At 39.1% G+C, this 24,389-nt stretch overlaps 1 protein-coding gene across 2 annotated transcripts in view; it reads right to left on the bottom strand.

Moving 5' to 3' along the window:
• GRIA1 (glutamate ionotropic receptor AMPA type subunit 1) overlaps positions 1 to 24,389 on the bottom strand; it is a 351,797-nt gene that overhangs the window by 141,796 nt on the left and 185,612 nt on the right. For both annotated transcript variants that reach the window (XM_043985355.1, XM_043985354.1), the window contains exons 6-7: positions 1,684 to 1,845; positions 813 to 980 (exon numbers count right to left, since the gene is read on the bottom strand). In XM_043985355.1, coding sequence (XP_043841290.1) covers positions 813 to 980; positions 1,684 to 1,845 — 330 coding nt within the window. The remainder of the gene's footprint in view (positions 1 to 812; positions 981 to 1,683; positions 1,846 to 24,389) is intronic.

The following is a 24,389-nucleotide window of genomic DNA, read 5'->3' as shown; positions in this document are numbered from 1 at the left end:
AGGTGATCATCACACAATGTTTTGATACTGTGTACAATGTTCTCTTGGTTCTGCTCATTTCACTTGGCATCCATTCATGTAATTCTTTCCAGGTTTTTCTAAATTCCACCTGCTCATCATTTCTTACAGCACAATAGTATTCCATTGCATTCATATACCACAACTTGTTCAGTCATTCCTATTCTGGGCATCAGATTTTAGGGAGAGCATTGGTCAATTACAGAAATTGGAGGTGTTTAGTATGGAGAAGAGAAGACATTATGGATGCCTTTCAAAAAGCTTAAAGGCTAATCTAGGAAAGAAGAATTGGATATTTTCCAATTGGCCTTCAAGAACAGAACTGACTGAGACCAATGGAGGAAGTTTCAGAAAGGCAGATTTTAGCTCAATATAAGAACCTACTTCTTCACTTCATAATAGTAAGGGTTGCCAACAATGGAATTGAATTCTCAAGTGGAAACTGGATGACCACTTACTAGGCATGTTGAAGGAGGGGATTAATCCATCAGGCTGGGCATCAGACTTAATGACCTCTGAGGTACTTTCAACTCTGAGATTTTTAAGTTTCAAAACACTTCAATAGTAGAAGATGTGACAAGGTTTTACCACATAAGTTATTTAGCTTTTTTTTTCTAGATAAACCTATTAAGGCTGGCAAAAGCAAACATGCAACTCTTTTGCCATTGCATTTCTACAACAGAGTTCTGGCATGTTCTTCCTTGAATGATATTCTGACAGAATGTTGGTATATAATCCTGAAACCACATATTTGGCACCCCTAAAACAGTGGCATCCCCCTTCCTTTTCCTCACCTGCTGTAGAGCCCTCTGGATATCAATCCCTTGGCCCCAGGGTACAGCTGGATTGGCCAAGCAGTCCCCAGCATTCCCCCTGCGGGAGATATCAATACGCTGCTTCCTCAAGCTCTGGAAGGCCTCTGCCATCACCCTAACACCATCATATGTCAGTGCTGAGGTATACTGGGAAAAAGAACAAAATATTGTTATGCGTGTGTGGGTTTTGGATTGAGAAGACCATTTTAATACACATTATATAGCCAGGATTTAATAGAATTACAAGATCTTGGATACTGAGCTGGAATGGATGTCAGAAGCCATCTGGTTCAACCATCTCATTTTACAGATGAGCAAAAAGAGGCCTAAGGATTTAAACCCAGGACCTCTGACGCCAGAGCCAGTGCTCTTTCTACTGTAACACACTGCTCCCTGAGAACAGAGAATAGGTAAACAAAGGAACCAGAGAATCTTTTAAAGATCAGATTGTAAGAGCTGGAGGGAACCTTAGAGGTTAGGAAATTGAAGCTGTTAGAGATTATTTGCCCAATGCAGCTTTTAAGGAGCACAATCAGTGTGGTTTTAGTGGATAGGGCACCACACCTGGGAAGATCTGGACTTAAATTTGACTTCAACTTTCTTGCAGTGTTCTTTCCAATGTACCACACCATCTCCCAACTCATCAAATGTTAAGCTGCTCATGAGTAATTGAGACTTGATGGCATTCTTATGAGTGAACTCTTCATGAGAGGACCTCACTAAAGAAAAAACAATCAGGATGAGAGATTTTTTCCCCCCAATCACAGTGGCTTTAGAATAGAAAGATGACACCCCATTAGCTTGACACTGAAGATGTGTAGCTTCCCACTTCCCACTCAGAACCACTCACTTTTGGCTTCTTCCAGTCAACACGAGTGTGATCACGGACATCATTGTTTTTCCACTGCTGTAAGATCTTGGCAGGTATGGTGTCAGTGTAGTTCACCAACTGGAAACCTGTCACGTTGGCACCACTCTCCTTGAACTTAGCCAGATCCATGTCCATGAAACCCTGTGGAGGGTGAGGGAGAAGGAAAAAAGACCCCACAGGGTTAGACCATATGGTCACAGATTGACTGGTTCCTTTACAGATATTTTTTTAAAAAAATGTCAGACAGGAAAGGGGAAAAGAAGGGAACAAATACATATCAAGCACATATTATGTTCTGGGTATTGCAAAGTACTTTGCAAATATTATCTCACTTGATCTTTACATCAAACTTGGGAGGGAGGTGCTATTATTACCTCTGTTTTATGGTTGAGGAAACTGAGATAGGGTCATTGCTAGTAAAGCTGGAAGGAATTTTAGAATGTGTGATGTTAAAACTGGGAAGAACCTTATAACATGCAATGTTTAGAAGCTGATGGGACATTAGAGTGTGTAGAAGATATGACAAGGTTTTGCAGCATAATTTATGTACATCTTTTTACACCTATTTTCTATTAATTCTGGTAGAAGCAAATATACAACCCTTTGGCCACCACATTTCTCCAACAACAGAGAGTTCTAGAATGTTCTTACCCAAATCCCATCTTTTACAGGAAGCCATTTCTAACCTCTTTCAGTTATCATGCCTTCTCTCTGTTAAATATTTCCTATTTACACAGTATATAACTTGCTTTCCCATATTTGTTTATAATTAGATTGTAGCATAGTGCCTGGCACAAGCACAATGAGCTTTAGAAATGCTCATTGATTCATTGCTTTTCCAAACCAGAGGGGAACCCACAACTGAGAATGACATATTTGGAAGGGATTTTAGATCATATAACAGAATTGGACTAGGGCTCAGAAACTTTGTGTTCTAGTCTTGGCTCTGCTGCTAACTTGAGACACAACTTTGCACAAATCACTTCTCCCTGCATTTCTGTTTCTCTGTAAAACAAGGGTGATGGGCTCAGTGATCTCTAAGGTCTTTTGCAACTCTAACATTCTGTGAACCTATTTTTGGTTCCCTAGGAAATGTGGTTTTGTGATGAATGAGTTCCTCACATAACTGAGTCCATATTGTCCTTTCTGACCTCTCAGAACCCACTCAGCTTTTCACACTACCCACTGTGAGCAATGAATAGGCCATGCAGGACAATGCTTTGTGTGACATCTCCATTCACACGGAATGGAGCTGGCTCTAAGTGTTGAGGTCTACCAGGATTTATAAAGTTTAGAGCTGTAAGGGACCTTTGAGATTATTCAATCCAGCTCCTAGATTATACAAATGGAAAAGTCTACTGAAGTCTACAAATCCTTTCTTATAATACTGTTTTTAAATGCAGAGAATCAACTACATATGATTATAAAAAACAATTATATTTTAAAAAGTCATCAAAATATTAAAAGTTCACAGACTCTGGTCAAGAACCTCTCCAAGTCTAGGAAGCTATTTGAAAGTGTTTCCATGTCCTAGACTTAAAAACACAGACACAGACACACAGACACACACACACACACACACACAGGCATGTTTATCAGTTAGCTAGGTGCAATGCTGGATTTGGAGTCAAGAAGATATGAGTTTATATTCAATCTCAGATACTAGCTGTGTGACCCCAGACAAGTTAGTTAACCTCTGTCTGTCTTGATTTTCTCATTTGTAAAATGGATAATAATAGCACCTACTTCCTAGGGTTGGTGTGAGGATAAAATGTGATGATATTTATAAAGCACTTTTCAAAGCTTAAAGTATTATATAAATGCTAGCTATTATTAATGTGCTGGAAAGAAGTTTGGTCTTGGAATCATCACTTCAACTAGCATTGGGAGGAGTAAGAAATACTGAAGGAAGAACAGTTACAAATCAAGACTTCTAAGTCAACAGGAATTTCAGGTTCACATTTTAACTACATCACAAAATATCTATATGACCTCAGACAAGTTTCTCTCCATGTTTGGGTCTCAGTTTCTACAGGTATAGTATAAAGAGTTTGAAACAGAATCAAGAGCTTTTAACTAGTAGGTCTGTGAACCTAAAAAAATTATTGATAAATGTACTTTAGTATGAGCAGGTTTTTGGTAATTATTATTATTTTATTTCATCCATTTAAAATATTATTCTGAGAAGGAATCCATAGGCTTCATCAGACTTCCAAAGTGGTACTAGACACAGAAAAGGTTAAGAACCTCTGATCCCGATGATCTCTTAAGGTTCCTTCCACTCTGACATTCCAAGATTTATAACCCCCTTCAACACTAAAATTCTATGTTCTAAAGTTCAGAGAATCACAAAATCTCAGAATTGCAAGGGACCTCAGAGTCACTTAATCTAACAACCAATATCTGAACAAGAAATTCTTCATATTCCTGATAAATGATTACTCAGCTTCAGTGGTGTACTCAACTGGCTTGAGAGAACTGATTGATAAATTTTTCAGTATAAATATTTACATCTCAGAAATCAGCAAATCCAGGGGGCAGCTAGGCGGCACAGTGGATAAAGCACTGGCCCTGGATTCAGGAGGACCTGAATTCAAATGTGGCCACAGACACTTGACACTTACTAGCTGTGTGACCCTGGGCAAGTTACTCTACCCTCATTGCCTCGCAAAAAAAAAAAAAAAAAACCAAACCAAAAACCAGCAAATGTTACAAATCATGGCTTCATTTATGGTTTTGTTGATTATCTAGATTTAAGAAACTGATGGAGAAAATGTCAATAAATCAGATTAAAAGTGTGTCACATATATATTTTTTTGAGAACTGGTTGTCAAATCTTTTTTTTTTCTGGGTTACTTAATGATTTTGTTAATAATGCCAGTATTTAAATAAAATGATAATTGTTAAATCTTTACCCTCTGTCCTGCCTCTACTTGAAGCTCTCCAAGGAAGGGAGTTCACTCTATCCCAAGGCAGCTTAATTCATTTTTGCCTGCATCTAATCATCATTAGGGTGTATGACAGCCCTCCAATAGATTTTTTTTTGTGGGACAATGAGGGTTAAGTGACTTGCCCAGGGTCACATGGCTAGTAAGTATCAAATGTCTGATGTCAGATTTGAATTCAGGTCATCCTGTATCCAGGGCAGGTCCTTTATCCACTGTGCCACCTAGCTGCCCTTCCAATAGATTTTTAATAGCTTAAAACTGCACTAAGACTTTTGGGACACCCTGTATTCCTCATTCTTTCCACAAATTTGATGTGTCAGTCTCCAGTGCCTTCAAAATCACTGTCATTTGTCTCTGGATTATACTTCTGGTTGTCAGTGTCCCTTCTAAAACGTGAACAAAACTGAACACAACATTCTGGATGTGTTTGGTTCAGGCCAGAGTACAACGAAACTATCATCTCTCTCATTTTGGATATCATACTTGTCTTAATGCTGCCTAAAACCATGTTAGCTTTTTTGGATGCTATTTACTATTGACTTATATTAATATTGCTGGCCACTAAGACCCCAGATCTTTTTTTCACACATACTGTCATCTATGGCTGAAGGTGATTTCATATGTGGGATTTTACATTTAAAACTACTAAATTTTCATCTTATTAGTTTTGGACCATCATTCTAGTCTTTGGATCCCCCCTCTCCAATATTTTACCCTGACATTCTGTGCTCTAAGGTCATTTTTATCTCTCACATTCTTTTTGCTATATTCCATTGTTCCTTCTGGACTAAACATTTTGGTTCCTGTTCTCAGCCTTATTTCCAATTATTCCTTCCCAAGGATGCTATGGTCAATCTAGGAAAGAAAAGATTAAAAAGCTTAAAAAGGTCAAGGTTTCCCACTGCATCTGGGGCCATCTCAATCTGTCCTGATTTATATCTTGCCACTGAACTCAGATGGCTCTGGAGAAGAAAGTGAGGCTGGTGACTTTGCACAGCCCTCCCTCAATTAAATTCAATTCGCTGAAAGTCACAACATCACCTCCCCAATGTCGTGGTCCTCTTTGAGAATGAAGGACAAAAACAAACAACAATGGTACAGCTAAACTGCCCCACATACAGGGCACAAGCCTGTTCCCCACACAGGCCTTTCCATCTGTTTTCTCTGTGCCTTAGCAGAGGTGGTCTCCAATGGCTGCTATGAACTCCCATCCTTGTTGCTGCCTCTAGCTTCCTTCAGGGCTCAGCTCAGAGAACACTTCCTGCAGAAGGCTGTATTCATCCCTCTTAGTTTATTTTCTTCCTTTTCTGAAATTGCTTTGTATTCATCTTCTATATTCTTTGTATTTACTTATTGACACTGTATTTCCTCCTCATGGAATGTAAGCCATTTGAGGGCAAGGTCTGTTTTGTTTTTCAGCACAGAGACTTGCACATAGTAAGTGCTTAATTCAAATGCTTTTTATGTTAAGAACCCTTCCAAGCTCTATGAACATTTGGTTGTGAAAAGCACTAACCCTTTAAAGAGCCTTTATTGCACATAATTACTAGTAAGTCAAATACTATTGAGAACCCAGGTGGGCATAGCTAGACCAATGCTTCAATCAGATGTAAAGAGCATCTATATGAAGACCAATAGAACTGATTCCCAAAAGTATGTCAGCATCCTGGGTGGCACAAAGCTGGATCCTCAAAATCACATCTTCAAAAAAAACACCACCACCATATACTTCACAAGTACCCATCATTGGTTAACTCCTCTAGAACATGGCTTGTATTTTACAAACCAATTTCGTGAAGGCTTTTGATTTAAGCTAGAAGGTTCTGGTGCTTTGTTGCTAAAGATCAGGGAACTTCAGTGAAGGAATTCTGAGACATCACTACAGTTTACTGTGAGGGTAGCATTAATCCAGGGTATGTTTGAGGACAAATCAGAAACAGTTTAATGAGGAAGAAAGAGCCTTGGATGATGAGTAAGATCTGAGTTCAGTTCTTGATTCAGCTACTAATTTTGGTTTCTTTGGGCAAATCATTTTCCCTTAAAGGGAATTACTATCTATAAAATGAGGAGAAAAACCCAGGGAGTATTGTGAAGATAAAATGAGAATGGAAAAAGTGTTTTTTTAACAGTTGTAAATAAAATATGGATATTTATCATAATTGACTTTCTATGTTAGACAGTAACAAAGTAGCATTATCTCCTTATTATCTACGTATAGGTTCTATTCCCAGTGTTGCTATGAACTATCAATATGACCTTTGAGAAGTGACTTCCCTTTCCTTTACCTGTTGCTTTGTCTGTAAAAGAAATGGGGATGATAAGAGTTGTCCTACCTCCCTTCTAGATATTTTCATTTTCTTGGGTCTGGAGCTATGATTTCATCTACTTATAGAATTACTGGTATGGAAATTTTTCCATTGATGCAAATTGCAACTCATCTGTAACTTATACTATTAGGAAACTGCCTGGGGAAATTGAGAGGTTTCCCAGGGTCACATAAGCTATTATTTGTCAGAGACAGGACAGAAACCCTGGGAATGGATTTTCCCTGCCTCAGGAGGAACTGCAGTTATAGGGATTCAAGCCATATTCCATAGGTGTCAGTGGAAGCCGGAAGGAATCTCTACCAACTGTGATTTCAGTCCTGTCTCCCTCTTCCCTATAGCTAGCTCTATCATGAAAGCAAAAATGAATGTGCTCTGGCCCTCCAGGGATCCAAGAAAAGAGATGGTTACTCTTTCCACTTGGATGCAGCTGCTAAAAAGGCTTGCCAAGGAACGGGGCAGGGCTACAAAAAGGGATAAAATCCTTACCAAGGCGCCAATGCCCCTGAATATTATAAATGATTTGACCAGGACTTTCAATGAACCTGAGGAGAAGAACTGGAGTAAGGTAAAGCAGAAAGTGAAGAACACTTAGTTGAACTTGACTCTGAGCCAAGTTCTTCCCTAATTCCATAGAATGAATAGTTCTCTTTTTGTGCTGTCATTGATCTTCTGAATGCCCCAACAGGAGCTGTTTTTTACTGGGACCCAACAGGGATCCAGGATCAATGATAAAATCCTATGTTTGACACTCAAAACTCTTCATGACCTGTTTTCCTCCTATTCTTCCAGTCTTCTTTCATTTCTACCATATCCCCACATTTTCCTTGCTCCAGTGATACTGAACTCCTTGATGCTCTTTGAACAGGACACTCCATCTCTTGACCCTGAGCATCTTAATTGGATGTCCCTCTTACCTGGATTGCTCTTCCTCCTCATCTCTGCTTCCTGTCTTCCTTCAAGTTCTCCTAAAAACCCACCTTCTACAGGAAGCCTTTCCCCAACTCTTTTTTTTTGGGAGGGGGGAATGGGGGTTAAGTGACTTGCCCAGGGTCACACAGCTAGTGTCAAGTGTCTGAGGCCATATTTGAACTCAGGTACTTCTGAATCCAGGGCCAGTGCTTTATCCACTGTGCCACCTAGCTGCCCCCTAGCCTTTCCCCAACTCTTAATTCCAGTGCCTCCCCTCTGTTGATGATTTCCAATTTATCCTGTATATAGCGTGTTCCTACATGGTTGTTTACATATTGTCCTCTGCATTAGACTGTGAACTCCTTGAGAGCAGGACTGTCCCCTGCCTTTCTTTGTATCTCCAATACTTAGCATAGTTCCCATCACATACTAGGTATTTTTTTTTAATTTTTTTTTTTTTTTTAGTGAGGCAATTGGGGTTAAGTGACTTGCCCAGGGTCACACAGCTAGTAAGTGTTAAGTGTCTGAGGCCGGATTTGAACTCAGGTCCACATACTAGGTATTTAATAAATGTTTATATATTGGTTGATTATTGACCTACCAAGATCTCCATGCTGATTGGAGTTGGACACAAAAGAACCTATAACACTATTGATTATAATTATAAAAATGTTCTGAGCAGCTCTGTCCCTATGGCCTGTTAGTATACTCAGCTCATACTTGAGCTGAATAAATTGCACAAACTAATAACCCAACTGAGAAATAGTTTTCTAGCTTTTAAAATTTTCAAAGGAAAGTCTTTCTTAAGACTTTAAGACCTTTCCTTTAAGACCCAATTTCCTCTAAAGTCATCATCTTAGTGGTCGCTATTCTATTTCTTTGACTTGTCTAAATCTAGAAGTAACTCAAATTTGCATTAATAATAAACATGGGTTCTAGTTCCAGCTCTGTCACCATGTTTGCTGAGTGACTCTTAACAAGCCACTTAAACTCCCTGGGTCTTAATTTCCTTATTTACAAAATGAGAAGACTGGAAACATGATCTTTAAATTCCCTTCACATTCCCACTATTCATGCTAACTCCAAAGTTATTGGCCCTTAGTGTGCCACTCTTTGTGTTTGAAAGGGTAAAATTCTACATGTCAACTAACTTGATTAGCTATATATTTGGCACTTCTGGTTAATAATATATTACATTAACATACAGAATGTCCCCAAAATTCTAGTGCAGTTTTACGCTATGAAAGCTTTGGGATACTCTGCCATTTCATGCCTTACCAAAGATAAGCAGGGCTCAGAACTGAATTAGGAGATCATTTTGGACTCTATGTGGTCAAACTTGCAATGCTTTCATTGATCTCAAACTGATCTTTATCAGCCTATTCCCTGAATTTTACATTCCATCTCCAGCCTATATGAGTTTGCACAAGCCCTCTCCCATGCTTAGCATGCATTTATTTCCTGCTTTCTTTATCTCTACATCTCACAATCCTCTCTTATTTTAAAGCTCAGCCCAGGTAAGGCTTCATCCTTGAAGCATTCACTGATTTTTTTCTCCCCTTCTCCCTAGATGTTGGTACTGTCTCCTTGACTAATATATGTGTAATAGAGATAACCAGGAGAGCCTTGCCTAATCTGCTTTGGTGATGGAAGACAGCTGAGCTTCCCTGGACACCTTTTGTGGACACATGTATTTAGTGCTGAAGGACTTGGGAGATAACAACTTTGTGGTTGGTTGGATGGTTCCTGGGATGGAAAGAGGGGGAGGGAGTTGTATGAAAGATGATTGTTCATTGAGCCAGGGGGAGCTTCCCACTCAGTTGACACTTTAATTTTTTAATTTTTAATTCTTATTTATTTTTTGTGGGGCAATGAGGGTTAAGTGACTTGCCTAGGGTCACACAGCTAGTAAGTGTCAAGTAACTGAGGCTGGATTTGAATTCCGGTCCTCCTGAACAGTGCTTTATCCACTGAGCCACCTAGCTTCCCCCTCAGTTGACTTTTTGTTTTGTTTTGTTTTTGTGGGGCAATGAAGGTTAAGTGACTTGCCCAGGGTCACACAGCTAGTAAGTGTCAAGTGTCTGAGGCCGGATTTGAACTCAGGTCCTTCTGAATCCAGGGCCGGTGCTCTATCCACTGGGCCACCTAGCTGCCCCCTCAGTCGATCTTTAAGAGAAATAACCTACTCTCACTGCCTTCTTTCTCTCTCTTGGACTTCTCATGAAGTTGCCCCTCTCTTTAGCAGCTATAAAAGCTGTTTCTACATGACAGAAAAAGCTTGTGCTCATCTAGTTAAGCCCAACACTAGATGTCCAAACCATACTGCCTCTTCTCTTTCGTGTTTCTTTCCTTGAGCACAGGTAATCAAACAGAGACTTTGAGATGGACATTTCCTCTGTATTGAGCAACTTCACGAGTTTAAAAGGTTGGGAGCTCCTGGGTTCTTCAGTCATTGCTAGCTGCCCTATGGGAGATGCTCCCTACAGCTACAACAAACACTTCTCAAAGGAAAAGATGACCACTTCCTGGAGGATGAGTCTCAGCTGTACACTAGCTTGCCAGGAGAGATGAACTTTGAGGGTTTTGTTCAGACAGTGAAATGTTTGTTCAATAGTCCCCAAAACTATTTCATGTTTTATTGGTGTAAGCATCAATCTCCTAGGAGAGCATAAGAGGAGTTATAGGTTGCTTTTTCATGTTTTAAGTCTTTGTCAATGTGTGCTTATAAGATTATTTTGTGTTAATAACATTCCTTTGTGGTAGAGGAAATAAATAGCTGTCCTATACCTTATCTTATTTGTGCAATTAGTAACTTTATAAAATGGATTGATAATCCCTTTAGAGAGAACCTAGCCATAAGCCATACCTAAGCTTCAAGGTTTTTTTTTTTTTTCCTTAGTGCTCTGGGGTGGGAGTGGGGGTTAAGAGATGTAGAAGGCAGAGCCAGTAAGATAAAAGCTAGCTTTCACAGGACTGAATCTAGTTTGTGAGCCAAGAGTTGGGGCCCCTCAGTGGGATAGGCCTCTGTTACTTATGTACAGATGTGTGAAAGGTAGTTTGTTGTAGTGCTAGACTGCTTAACTTGCAATCACATAACCTCCAGCAACTCTTAATATATCAAATAAGTTATGGATAGGCTTTCATACCTCCTGGTGGAGAGATTTCCAACATCAAAGAAATCACAAATCCTTGATGTACTAATGTACATATCATATCCTCCAGTAGGATGAAAATTCTTTGAGAACGGGGATGTTTCATTTTTGTCTTTGTACTTTTAGAGCCTGGTATAGCTCCTGGATGGAGGCACTTAATAGATATCAATTGAACTGAATGGGACCTATCACAAAAGCCAACAATGCCAAAATGTTTCCAGTGGCACTATGTGGTTGTGAATCATGGAATGTCACAATATTAAAAGAATGAAAATTTAGATGATCCAAAGGGCAATGAAAAGACACATGGCGGCTATAAGTGGGTAGATAATAATAAACTGCCCATGGGAAGCAGCATAAAAGGCAACATCATGACAATATAGATCCATAAAAAAGAGGTGAGCACATAATATACCTAGAGTGAGTGATAACAGATGGACCAAATGTCAATAGAGACAGAGGTTTTCAGTGTTTTGGGAAGCTTCTTTACAGAACATTTATGGGAAGATATGGGATGGACAAAAATTGTGGTGGATGAGAAAATGTAGAATGTGTGCTAATGAAGGGCGTGCTTAACATTTCTCAGATCCTTTGAAGTAAACTCACATGGAAATTTTTTAAAGTCCTTTTCTTGCTATGTTCCTATGAAGTTTATAAATCAAATGTACAAATGAAGAAACTGATGCTCAGCATAGCTAAAGGCTTGGTCAAGGTCATAGGAGTAGTTAATGTCACAGTCAGGAGTGAAGTCCTGCTTTCCTCATTCCTAGGTCCAATATAATATTTCCACTATGTTGCCCTATCACATGAAAAAAGAGATAGTAAAAGGAGAGTAGCATTATTCTTATGATAGGCTACCTACAGCTACATTAAGGTAGTCAAAAACTCCCCCACCAAAGTGTATTTCGACTGACCTCTTCGTGTTTGCTTTGCTTGGTGGTGGTGAGGTGGGGGGGGGGGTTCCAAGTAGCCTCTCCAAGGGTCATATAGCCTTTGAAATTGTACTTTGTATACAGCTAGAATGACTAAGTAGGCCACATTCAAGGTAGAGAACAGGCAACAATCATTCAAAGTCAATTGGGATGTTATTAAATCTTGAAATATAAAATTACTTGAGATAAGCAACAACATCAGAAATTTCCCTTAAAATACTTGAGATATACAGGTTTAGAAAACATTGTTTTTGCTAGACTCATAGTTGGGGAAACTCAGGCCCAAGGAGGGAAGATGCCTGAGGTTACACTGCATGTTAGTGATAGAATGAACATTTAAATCCAGGTCTATAGTACTCTTTCTTTTACATCATAGTAACTCCTGTTTGGTTGGGAGTTTATGCATTATGCCCAGGTCAAGTTCAAGTTTTATGAATGGCCTAAAGTGTCTAGACTTTGGCAGGGATTCCTTATTTGCAGAGAAGCAAATTTCTTCATATAAGCTGTGACTGAATACAGTTTTATCACTTGATTCAATTGTCATGAGAGAGGTTAGCTTTGTTCTATTTGGGCACAGAGATATAGGACTAATGGGAAGAAGTTATAGGGAAATTGCTTTCAACTCGACATAAGCAGCTCCTAATAGAGCTGTCTGATACTGGGATGCGTTGCATCCAAAAGTTTTCAGTCATCAGTGTTCTTCAAGAGAGGTTATAGATTCAAGATGCTGAATGAGAACATGTTTTGGGATACAGTAAATGTGGAAATTTACTATGCATATTATTCAAAAGGGTTTTATTTTTCTTTGTTTTCAAAGAGAATTACTTGTTAATTCAACAGTTAAGTAGATTTTAAAAAGAAGATCCTGAAAGTTTACTCATTAGGAATGTGACAGAGGGGAACTTCTTTATCAGGCAGGAGATTAGACCTGACCTTTGGAATTTGTTCCATCTCTGCAGTTTTGTGATTGTAGGAGAAACAGTCTCAATAGCATTGGTATGGAATTCATCTTAGCATTCCGATGGGGTGGTGGTGGTAGTGAGGGAGAGAGAATGGATTGGGAGGGAAAGATATACTCTTCCTATGGCAGAGAAATCTAGAAATAAGGTGCTTTCCTTTCTAATATAGTGTTTGAGGTGGTTGAGGTAGTGTTATCTTTAAGTCTGGATTCCTTTGAGAGCAACCTTCTCTCTATCCCTCTCAAAGCAAATAGAGCAGTCCTGTCACTTCCAAAAGGGCTTCCTCCTGCTTCTCTAGTCTTTTTGTGGTGTCTTCTCAGGTTATAACAACTTTATATGTTTCCTGACTATTACACAGGAGCCAGGAAAGATAGCTATCACGTGAATGGGGAGAGTGAAGGAAGGAAGAATGTTACAGCAGAGAAAAGAGGTGCTTGTGGAACAAAGAAATAGAGGATAGGGAGACCAAAAAGGGGGGAGAGGACTGGAAATATACCTGCCTAAGGAAATAAAAGATTGTAATGAGCATGTATGGAGGTGGGGGTAGGGGGAGGAGAGAAAAGAATCACAGAATACTGAACGTCAGAGTTGAAAGGAATGCCAGAGCTCATGTCCAATAACTACCGGAACAGTGTCAACAGGTGAGCACCCAGACTTCATTCATTCATTCATTCATTCATTCACTCACTCACTCATCAAACATTTATTAAACAGAAAAGATATTGTTATGAGGAATACACTACAAGTCATCCCACTAGAAGGAGAAAATAGATGATGGAGCATGTACTTTGTTGAGACTACTGTGATAGGTATGGGAGGCAGGAGGAGGGAGGATATAAAGTTTAAATAAGATAGTTCCTGCCCTTTAAAGAGTTCATACAAAGAGCTACAAAACACAATTAACCTGAAAAATGCATTACATTAGATTGTTGCAAAGCAAAGTTTGGAGGGGAGGATTGTTACTGACTAGCAGTATCAATTGGCTTCAGGGAGAAGGTGCCATTTGAATTGGATTTGAAAGGATCCACCCTTTTCCACTTGGCATACAAATAAAATGGGTGAAAGAGAGAAAAATTACAATAGGTAAAAAAAGAGAAGGGAAGAAATCCCAGATATTAGAAACAGAACTTTTTTTCTATTAAGTTTCAGCTTATTAACTTCATTCTGCATTTCTAGCTTGTGATCTTTTGGATCATAATTCTGTTAGCTAATGGGTTAGCTATCTCTCCCAGCCTCACATTATCTGAAAAGTGTGACAAGTGTGACATCTTTGCTTTCCTTAAAGTCACTGATGAGAATGTTGAATGGCATATGGATATGGACCAAAAGCATTTATGTGGCAGTTTAAGGTTTGCAAAGAACTATGCATACATTATCTCTTTTGCTACTTACTAACATTTTGAGAGCTAGGTGCAGATAAGAAAACTGAGGCTGAGAGAGGTTAAATGAGTTGCCCAAGGTCTCATATTAATTAATTTGGCAGGATTTGAATTCATGTCTTTCTGATTCCAAGTCTAGTGCTCTTACCCGCTTGGTCGTTCAGATTCATAAGGCACTCCACTACAGACTTTCCCTTAGTTTGAATTCACTAATCAGAAATCAATGGATTTGGTCTTTCAATTCATTGATAACTATCATCTGTCTCACAACACTTCATCACATTCACAGGAGTAGCATGGGAGACTATTAAATGTTTGCCAAAATACAATATGTCTACAGGGAGGAAAAAATTTGAACATTTATTAAGAGTTCACTATGTGCCAGGCACTGTGTATGCTAAATGCTTTAAAAATATTATCTCATTTGATCCTCACAACCACCCTGGGAGATCTGTGTTATTATTATCTCCATTTCACAGTTGAGGAAACTGAGGCAAACAGAAGTGACTTCCCCAGGGTCACACAGAAAGACAGCATATGAGGTTGGTTTTGAAATCAGATCTTTGTGACTACAGATCCAGCTCTCTATCTATTGCACCAACTAGCAGCCTAATTTAGGAACACATAAAAAAGAAATGAAATTTGTCTGACATGATTTATTCTTGATACATCAACCCTTTCTGGGTAGTAGTAATGGCTATTTCCCTAACTTCTCAAAAACCATTCCTTTCATAACACATTCAAGAATTGCATTGGGATTTAAAGTTAAGCCAAAAGTTTGAAGAATCTACCTTTGTCTTCCTTAAAAAATAGGAACCCATTCTTCTATCTTCTACTCTCCAAGGTTTCTAAAAGATTGCTAAAGTTAGTTCCTTAGGTTAGCCACAAACTCTATAAGTATGATGGGATAGTTTATTTAGGCACAATAACATGAACTCCCTTGGGGAAGCTAGGTGTTCTATTCCCTTGTCTTCTTATCCTGGATTATTATGATTTATCTGGGTTTTCAATTCCCTGGTAACCACTTTTGTTATGCTTTTCCCAGTCTAAAGAGGACTCTCATTGGTGGAGAAAATGGAAGCAAAAAGAGAGAGAGAGAGATATGAATAGTTCAATTTTCTCTCCTTCCATTATCATTGTCCCATCCTCTTTAAACAATGAACACTTTCTTTGATCTTTTTCTTGTCCCCAACAAAACTATAAAAGCCTTTTTGACTGAACTTAGAATCTGTAATAATAATAATAATAATAATAATAATAATAATAATAACAACAACAACAACAACAACAATAAAAATGATAACAGCAACAGCAACAACACTGATAGCACTTTAAGGTTTGCAAAGTTCTTTACAAATATTAACTCATTTGATTATCACAAGCATTATGAAAGGCAAATGCTATTTTTTATAATAAGTTATAGTCAAAGAAACTAAGACAAGACAGAGGTTAAGTGATTTGTCCAGTATCACATAGTCAGTAAGGGTTTGAGGCTGGATTTGAACTCTGGTCTTCCTTACTCTGGATCTAGAACTCTGTCTTCAGCCTCAATTGGCAGTCTCAATTTATTCCAGGCATTAACATTTCTGAAAATATTTTTACAAGTTTATTCTATTCATACTATTACTTGTCCTTGTTTTTGTGTTCTAAATGGCTTTTAAAAATCTGAAATAGTTAATGAGTTTGAAGTGTACTCACATTCATTTCCTTTTCTTCATCAGAATCATCTGTTCTTGTACTGTTAGAATTTTGAAATTCTATACTCCCTGAGCTGACTTCTGTAGAATTTCAGGCCACAGGATCCAACTTACTCTTTTCCTGAATTTTTCTGAAATGTGTTTACTCCAAATTTGGTATGGACTTCAGACTAGGACTGGCTTTCCTTACCTTACCTATGATAATATTTACATTTTTCTCTAACAGCCTTATTGTGTCCTAAATAGCAGCTCCCCTTATTGCTTTCTCTACATTTTGAAGGATGGAATTAACATCAGCAAACAAAGCTCCGAGAGATGCCTGGAAAGCAGAAATCCACAATCAATATTACTTCATGTTCCCATGCCAGTTTCTGAAACTCATCTAGTGGATAGAAGTGGTTTGTAGTTTACTCCATATCATAATAACTTTATTGTTTTTAACTTCATTGATGTCCACTCAGATGTTCTCTGCCATGTTTTTCTCACTTTAATCACTGGGTTTCCTCACAAGATTATATATTCTTTTTTGTATTTTATTTTATATTTTAGGATTTTATATTCACGACATTCCTTTTTGATATATTGTCTGCCACACAGAGGGCATGGAAGCAAACCTGGATGAAGCAGCAAAGCACTCTCAGGGAGAAATGAGAGCTGGCATGTACCAAGCAGTCAGACTCCCAGTACTTCCTGGACTACTATCTACCCTCAGATCCTGATACAGACAGCTTAGGGCCCTATTCAAGAAAGGAGAAAACAGCAGTGGGGAGAAAAGCAGTTACTTAATTTCTTTAGGTTTCAATTTCTTGACCAGTAAAATGGAGGTGATGATGATACACCATTGTGTAGGGTTATTATGTTTTTGTTTTTTTTTTTTTTTTTGGTGAGGCAATCAGGGTTAAGTGACTTGCCCAGGGTCACACAGCTAGTAAGTGTCAAGGGTCTAAGGCCGAATTTGAACTCGGGTCCTCCTGAATCCAGGGCCGGTGCTCTATCCACTGCACCACCTAGCTGCCCCGTGTAGGGTTATTATAAAGAATATACTTTATAACTTGTAAGAATTAGCAATAACAATGCTTCTAGTATTCTGCTGAAAGCCATCCCTGGCATGCAGCCTCTGGTTACTGTTCCTGATGATGCTACAGCCATAACTACAAAAAACCCAGAAAAGAAAGTTCTTGTCACCAAAGTCCTTGGCACTGTCAAACTGTTCAACATCAGAAACTGCTATCATTTTCTCAGTGGAAATGGCATTAAGGAAAAGGTATTGATATTTGCTTTACTGCTGCATCCTAAGGATCATGGGACCATTTCATCTGACTTGTAGCTAAAACCTTCTTTATGTGGTGTCAACTCCATCAGGGTGTGAGCTCCTTGAGAGAAGGGACATCTCACTTTTCTATTTGTATTCCCAGCACTTAGCACAGTGCTTTGCACGTAGCAAGTACTTGATAAATGTTTCATTCATTCATATACATATTACTTCCACTAACCTTTTAATCTAACCTTATCCCTTTTGAATACCAGGCTATTCCAATATTCTGGTCATGAGTTACCAAGCCTCAGTGATACCTATGAGGCAGGACTTGCTTCTCTGCATGAGATGTCTAGTTTGCTTTATTATTCATATTTTGTAGGGTTTCCTATAGGCACTGTTGAGTGAGGGGAGAGGCAAAGTTAAAGTGAACAAGAGAGGGAGGTGGGGAGAGAGAAGAGAGGGAGAAAGCAGGAGGGAAGAGAGAGAAGAGACTGAGAAGAGAAAGGGACTGAGAGGGCATGTCCTTACCTGCTGGCTGTCTTAAGACCACACTAAGGAGAAAAATAAAGGCTGGACAAAACAGCAGTGGGGAGAAAAGAACAAAGAACAAAGCATCCAGAAATGAAAAGAAACTGCTTCTGCTACCGATTCTTTTTACTTATTTCATGATCTTGGGGTAACTTTCAAGACCTTTCAGGACCTCAGTTCTCTCTTCTGAAATTTGCAGGTCAATCTAGGATATAATGGTTCCTAAGAATTCTATAAAGTTCTATGATTCTGTGAATGTGAATGGAGAAAAGACTGAGACAGGCCCTCAGATAAATCTATCCAAGATCACTCCTTAGCTCCCTCTACCAAACTGTCACAGCATGCTTGCTGTCTGTCTGTACCTCTCAGAGCACACTGCCAGTGTCTCATATAATCTCATTCAATATTTGTATATGTAACTTTTTAAATGTACACATGTCATGGTAACACACTACGGTAATGACCTCCCCAGGGGAAGGGACCGTATTTTAGAATTATTTTGTATCGTGCGAAAGAGAGTGTTTGGCACAAAAGAGGCACTTAATAGAGGGGTTGTATGATATGGTGGAAAGAGACCAAACTGGGTTTGATGCCTGACTACAGTGTTTACTGCCATGGGACTTTGGGTTAGTTACTTAATCTCTCTCTTTTTTTTTTTTTTAAATGAGGCAATCGGGGTTAAGTGACTTGCCCAGGGTCACACAGCTAGTAAGTAAGTGTCTGAGGCCAGATTTGAACTCAGGTACTCCTGACTCCAGGGCTGGTGCTTTATCCACTGCGCTACCTGGCTGCCCCACTTAATCTCTTTAAGTCTCAATTTCTTGATCTGTAAAATGAAGATGATGATATACTATCTTCTTCCTAGGTCTGTGGTGAAGAATATACTTTATAACGTCCAAAGTGCTGCAGAAATGTGAACTGTTATTACTAGTATTATCAAAACGGAAACTTATTGTTCAGACTGAAGGTGGAAGTAGCCCCACTAACACCCTCCCTGCATTTGCACTCCATCTGGAGTATCATATTTAGTTCTGTGTACCACATTTCAGGAAGGACAGCGACAATCTGGAGTGAAACCAGAGGAAGGCTGACTAGGATGGTGTTGTCGTTGTTTAGTCGTTTCAGTCATGCCTGACTTCTTGTGACCCCGTTTAGGGTTTTCTTGACAGAGAAACTGGAGTGATTTGCCATTTCCTTCTCCAGCTCGTTTTATAGATGAGGAAACTGAGGCAAACAGTGTTAAGTGACTTGCCCAAGGTCATACAGGCTACTGCCTGAGGCCAGATTTGAACTCAGGAAGAGGAGTCTTCCTGACTCCAGGCCCAGTGCTGTATCCATTACTCCATCTAGCTGCCCCTAACTGACTACAATGGTGAGGGGACTAGAAATATCATGTCATACAAGAATGTGTTTAGCTTAGATGAGAAGATCAAGAGTACTAGATTTGATGTCAGTACATCTGGGTTCAAATTCTGGCTCTGCTAGTCATTTCTCATATGAATTTGGGTAAGTTGCATAAGTTGGCCAAGCCTCACTTTTCTAATTTGTAAAATGAGGAAGTTGGATTTCAGGATCTTTTATTTTTCTTCTTGTTCTAAATCCTATGATCAATGTTTTCAAGTATCTGAAAGGGTGTCACAAGACAGATGGAATAGACAATCTGTGTGGCAAAATTCGAATTAGTGGGTGGGCATTTCAGGGAAGAGCTTCCCAACAATCAGGACTCTTTGTTTTTCTGACATTTGATGATAAACTCACATTTTCATAATGGCTTAAGTTTTACAAAGCATTTATGTCAGAGAAAACTTTGTAAAGTTTTACAATGTGAAAGAATTATTATCATTCTTTTGTAGGAAAGAAAATGCAAGCTCAGAGAGTTTACATGAGTTGTCTGAGGTCACAGAGCAGGTCAAACTTGGGTCTTCAAATTTTAGGTACAGTTAATGATCTCCTTTGTAGCATCACTGAAAATGAGATAGGTGAAACTGAGAATCAAGTAGGCAAGCTGTATTATGCAGAAAGGGTCGATAGATTCCACTGCGTATGTTAGAAGATCAAAAATTCATTGTTTTGGGGCAGCTAGGTGGCGCAGTGGATAGAGCACCGGCCCTGGATTCAGAAGGACCTGAGTTCAAATCTAGTCTCAGACACTTAACACTTACTAGCTGTGTGACCCTGGGCAAGTCACTTAACCCCAATTGCCTCAACAACAACAACAACAACAACAACAACAACAACAAAATTCATTGTTTTATTTTGGCATGACAAAGAAATTCTAGTCATTCATTGAAATATGATGAATACTCAAAAACATGGATGGCCCCTGGTCCCTAAACCAAGAAGAAAAGGAAAGAACCTAGGAAATCTTTTGCTTTTTTTTTTGTTACCTTTTGACCAGTCTAGTCAAGCATCCTTAGGGAATGACATTAGTAAAATCTGATAGTGTCAAATGTCTCTGATTTGTTCCTTGTTTGCCAATGACTTGCTGCCCTAGAGAGGCAGCTACATGGTACAGTGAATAGAGTGCAAGGCCTGGAGTCAGGAAGGCTTATCTTCCTAAGTTCAAATCCAGCCTCAGGCACTTACTAGCTGTATGACCTGGGCAAAACACTTAACCACGTTTGCCTCAGTGTCTTCATATGTAAAATGAGCTGGAGAAGGAAATGGCCAGTCACTCTTTGCCAAGAAAACCCAAATGGGGTCACCAAGAGTCAGAGACGACATTTATCATATTATTTGACTTGGGGGCAGAACCAGAACCAATGATTAGAAGTTAAAAAGAGGTAGATTTTGGTTCAACATAAAAAGAACTTTGTAGTCATCAGAGCTGTCCAATGAAATAAGTCATTTTGAATGGTGATGAGTTCCCTGACACTGGAAGTATCAAAGTAGAAGTTGGAAAATCACTTGATGAACCCATAAAGGATTTTCTTGTTTCAGGTAGGGGTTGAAGTGAAAGACCTTGCTGATCCTGTTCACTTCTAACATTCTAAGCCTTAAGTTCTCTAATTCTAGCATTCTATATTTTAAAGTCCCTTCCAGTTCTGAATTTCCATGTTCTAAGATCCTTGCCAACCGCGTCATTCTATGCTCCAAGACTCCATAAGCTAGAACATCCTTCACCACCAGATTGTGTTCCTGTAAGTGGGTTGCTGTCCAAGACTCTGAGGCTGTCACTTTGAGATTGTGGTACAAAGCAGTGAATAATAATTCTGTAATCTCCTTCCTCCCCCAACTTTGACAATCAATCTTTCCCACGTATCCCTAGGGCATAACTCCCTCACTATACTCCAACAATAAATACTTTGAAGTATGTGGTCTGTAATACATAGCACCAGGATAATTATGTGGTCTGCATTTTTTTCTTTACAATTTATAAATTACATTATTTTTCTAAAAGAGAAAGAAAACACACCAGCAATCATGCTTCAAACTGAATTAATTAGTCATTTGAAGCCTAATTATCAACTAATCTATTTGAGCATATACGAATTCTGTGTTTAAATACTATTTGCAATTTACATCCCATTAGTTTGAAGTTTCATGGATAGCTGTGAGGAAAGAAGCAATTTCAGTGGCAAATGGAGACTAAACAAACTACCCTGGTAACAACAGAAAGTCTGGGGCAGTAGTAGCTCACATAGTGGAATGTGGGCCCCAAACCATATTCAGTAGCTCTTAGGAAACTAGTGATTGGGGCATATCATCATGCTGTTCCCCCTACACAGAGGGGAATGAGGTGGTCACCTCCAGGTTTGATTTCAGGGTGCTCTAACCCTAAAGTTTCTGATCTATGCACCTGTTATTGTGCTTAGAATTCTACCATTAAAGCTTTATTCCCTTGGGGGCAAGATGTGCAATTCCCAGGAGGTCCCAGTTATGTAAAATCCAAACATTCTCAAGTGCGTTTAATAATATCAGTAAGAGCTGACACTTCTATAGCACTTTCCTACTATTTTTTTTCTTTTAAAAAATTATGAACTTTAACACTCATCAACAAACATTATTTTCCTATCTACAGAGCATGTTCCTCGTAACAACTTTGGAAGGTATGACAATTTAAAAAAATCGATTTAACTAATAAGGAAACATGCTCAGTATGGTTTAAGTGACTGACCCAAAATCACACAGCTAGTTAATTGCCAAACTGGAATAACAGCAACTAATGCAAGTGAAGAGAATATAATGCCAGTGGTTTGGAATACCCAGGCCCAAGTCTGGGATTATTGTAAGGGAAGCACTTTGCCAATATTAAGGCATTAGTTAGATGCGAGTTATCATCATGGTTACATATATTCAGGAAAATTTAGTCGAGGGGTATTCTCTCAAGGGGCAGACCACCAACCACTTCTACAATCCTAGACAGACACAATTAGTGACAATTTCCTGCTACTTATCTCCAAGAGGAGCACAGACACAGATTTCCCCCACCCATCCCCAGGTATCCGGTCTAACTGAATGAAGCTCCAAGGAAGCCCAGAAAACAATCACTTAAGAATCAAAAGCCAGGAAAACATTAGCTGCTTCGACACACTGAGAAAGCCTTCACCCTCTTCTCTCCTGGGTTTAAACCTCTCAAATCCAATATCTGCTGTGCTGCTGCTGCAGAGTGAGGGGGCTGGTTCTTAGTCACCAACAGTTCTCTATTGTCCATTCTCTTATGACAAACTCTATAAAGTTGCTTACAGGTTTATCTGTTGCCATCAATGTTAAGTTCCACACACTGGTGTATCATCCACTGCATAGCTCTCGAGGATATGCTGGTAAATGTTTAACAACCGGCTCTTCAGAAAGAAAAAAAATGCATGCAGGGAACACTTAAGTTTAATCAGCATTATTAATATTTTCTCCACTGTTTTCTTAAGTTTAGACAATCAACAAAATAGCAAATCAAGCCCTGATTTGTGTATTGCGGATTTCTGAGGTATAAATGCTCACACTGAAAATTTAACAAGCTTCTTTCAGGAGCTGGTTTGAGATGACTGGCTCTACCCTACTACCCACACCAAAGTCTGTGATGCTCCTGATGAGATAGCACTGAGTCACTGTAGCAATAGTTCAGTGTCCCTTAGGAAACTGTTATTAGGTTGCTGTGACCTCTGACTGCCAAGGTTTCAATATGATGAAGAACAAGAAAACTCAAGGAACTAGGAAAGTCCTCAGAAGATTCTGTCAAGAATTCAGCCTTTATAAACATTGGGATGCCTATTTATCATTGCCAAAGCCTGTGCTCAAAGACTTTGGGAAGCTCTGCCACATGATCCAGGACACGAAACTTTCCCAGTGACACATACCACATAACCCATGGAATGAAAACGCAGACAAGCAGGAAAAATATCCCTAGGAACATTATACCCTTCCAACCATACTCTTCTACCTTGATGAAGTCCCACTTGACTCTCTTCTTCCTCTAAGAAAATCATGTCTGCTACAAGAATATAATTGGAACCAGCAAATAAACCCTGATTCTTCCTGTTTTATATGCTGACTTCAGGCAACACTGGCATGGGAGAGAGATCAGTGTTCTTCTCAGGGGCAATAGGCCACAGCTGTGGCCTTTTCCACCTCACAGCTCATTGGTTTTAGTTTCCTGACTGATTATGGTTGATTAGCGATTTCTATCCAGCTCTTGCTGAGTTTTGTTACCAGGCTGAAAGAATAGGTTCTTTTTGTAAGAAATTGACCTAGACTGAGGCCCTACCAAGGGCCTTAAGAGTTCTGAAGGGGATCAAATAATTATTGGCTAAAATTTCCTAGGCAACCACCACCAAATGCCTACTATGTGCAAGACACTGGGTACTATAAACGCAATACTGAGGATCAGTGTGTCTATATTTTCTAGAGTTTATTTATAAGGGGAAAAGTATATAGTTTCACAAATCCTATACACACACACATAATGTTTAACTTCATTGAACATGCATATACATTGATAAACACAGCACCAACTTTCTCATCCAACTAGAGAATCTCTGGGCTAAAGATCTGATCCTCTCATGTAGGTTCTCCTAGTCCCCAGTGACCAGATAGGACACTTGGCAAATGGAACTTGCTGCACCTCCCTCTCCCTGCCTTTAGGGAAATAACAACCTAGAGCCCTTTCGCAGAGTACAGAAAAAGTAAATAATGTGTTAACTATTCAACTCTTCATGGGGGTTGAGGGATTGTACTAAATTGTACTGAAGACATCATTGCAAATAAATGGAGAAGGTTCCGACTCAGATCTGTCCTGGTTAGAAAGAACAAAGCTTTGAGAACGGGTTCTTACTAAGCACTCTCTTGCCAAGTCATCATCTCCTCCCCTCCAAACTGGGAAAGAAAAAAAGGATCACAGCCAGTGAGGACTTTTAAAAAAGAAAACAAAACTAGATCTATATTATCATTAGTATAAGGAACTCCCAGTAATAAAACTTACTCTAACAATGAAAATAGGCAAATTCTCTGAAACTTATGGTCTTAGAGACCTGAGACAATGAAAGGTTGTGACTTGTCTAGGGTCACACAGCTAGAATGTATAAAAGGCAGAGTTAAACATAAGACTCCATGACTCTGAGCATATCTATTCCCCACTATCTCTATCTACTATGCCATGTTAC

Source organism: Dromiciops gliroides, chromosome 2 (assembly GCF_019393635.1).
Source record: "Dromiciops gliroides isolate mDroGli1 chromosome 2, mDroGli1.pri, whole genome shotgun sequence".
In the NCBI taxonomy this organism is placed as follows: domain Eukaryota; kingdom Metazoa; phylum Chordata; class Mammalia; order Microbiotheria; family Microbiotheriidae; genus Dromiciops; species Dromiciops gliroides.
Note: the sequence above shows the minus strand (reverse complement) of the source record. Positions and strands in the feature narration are given on the sequence as shown.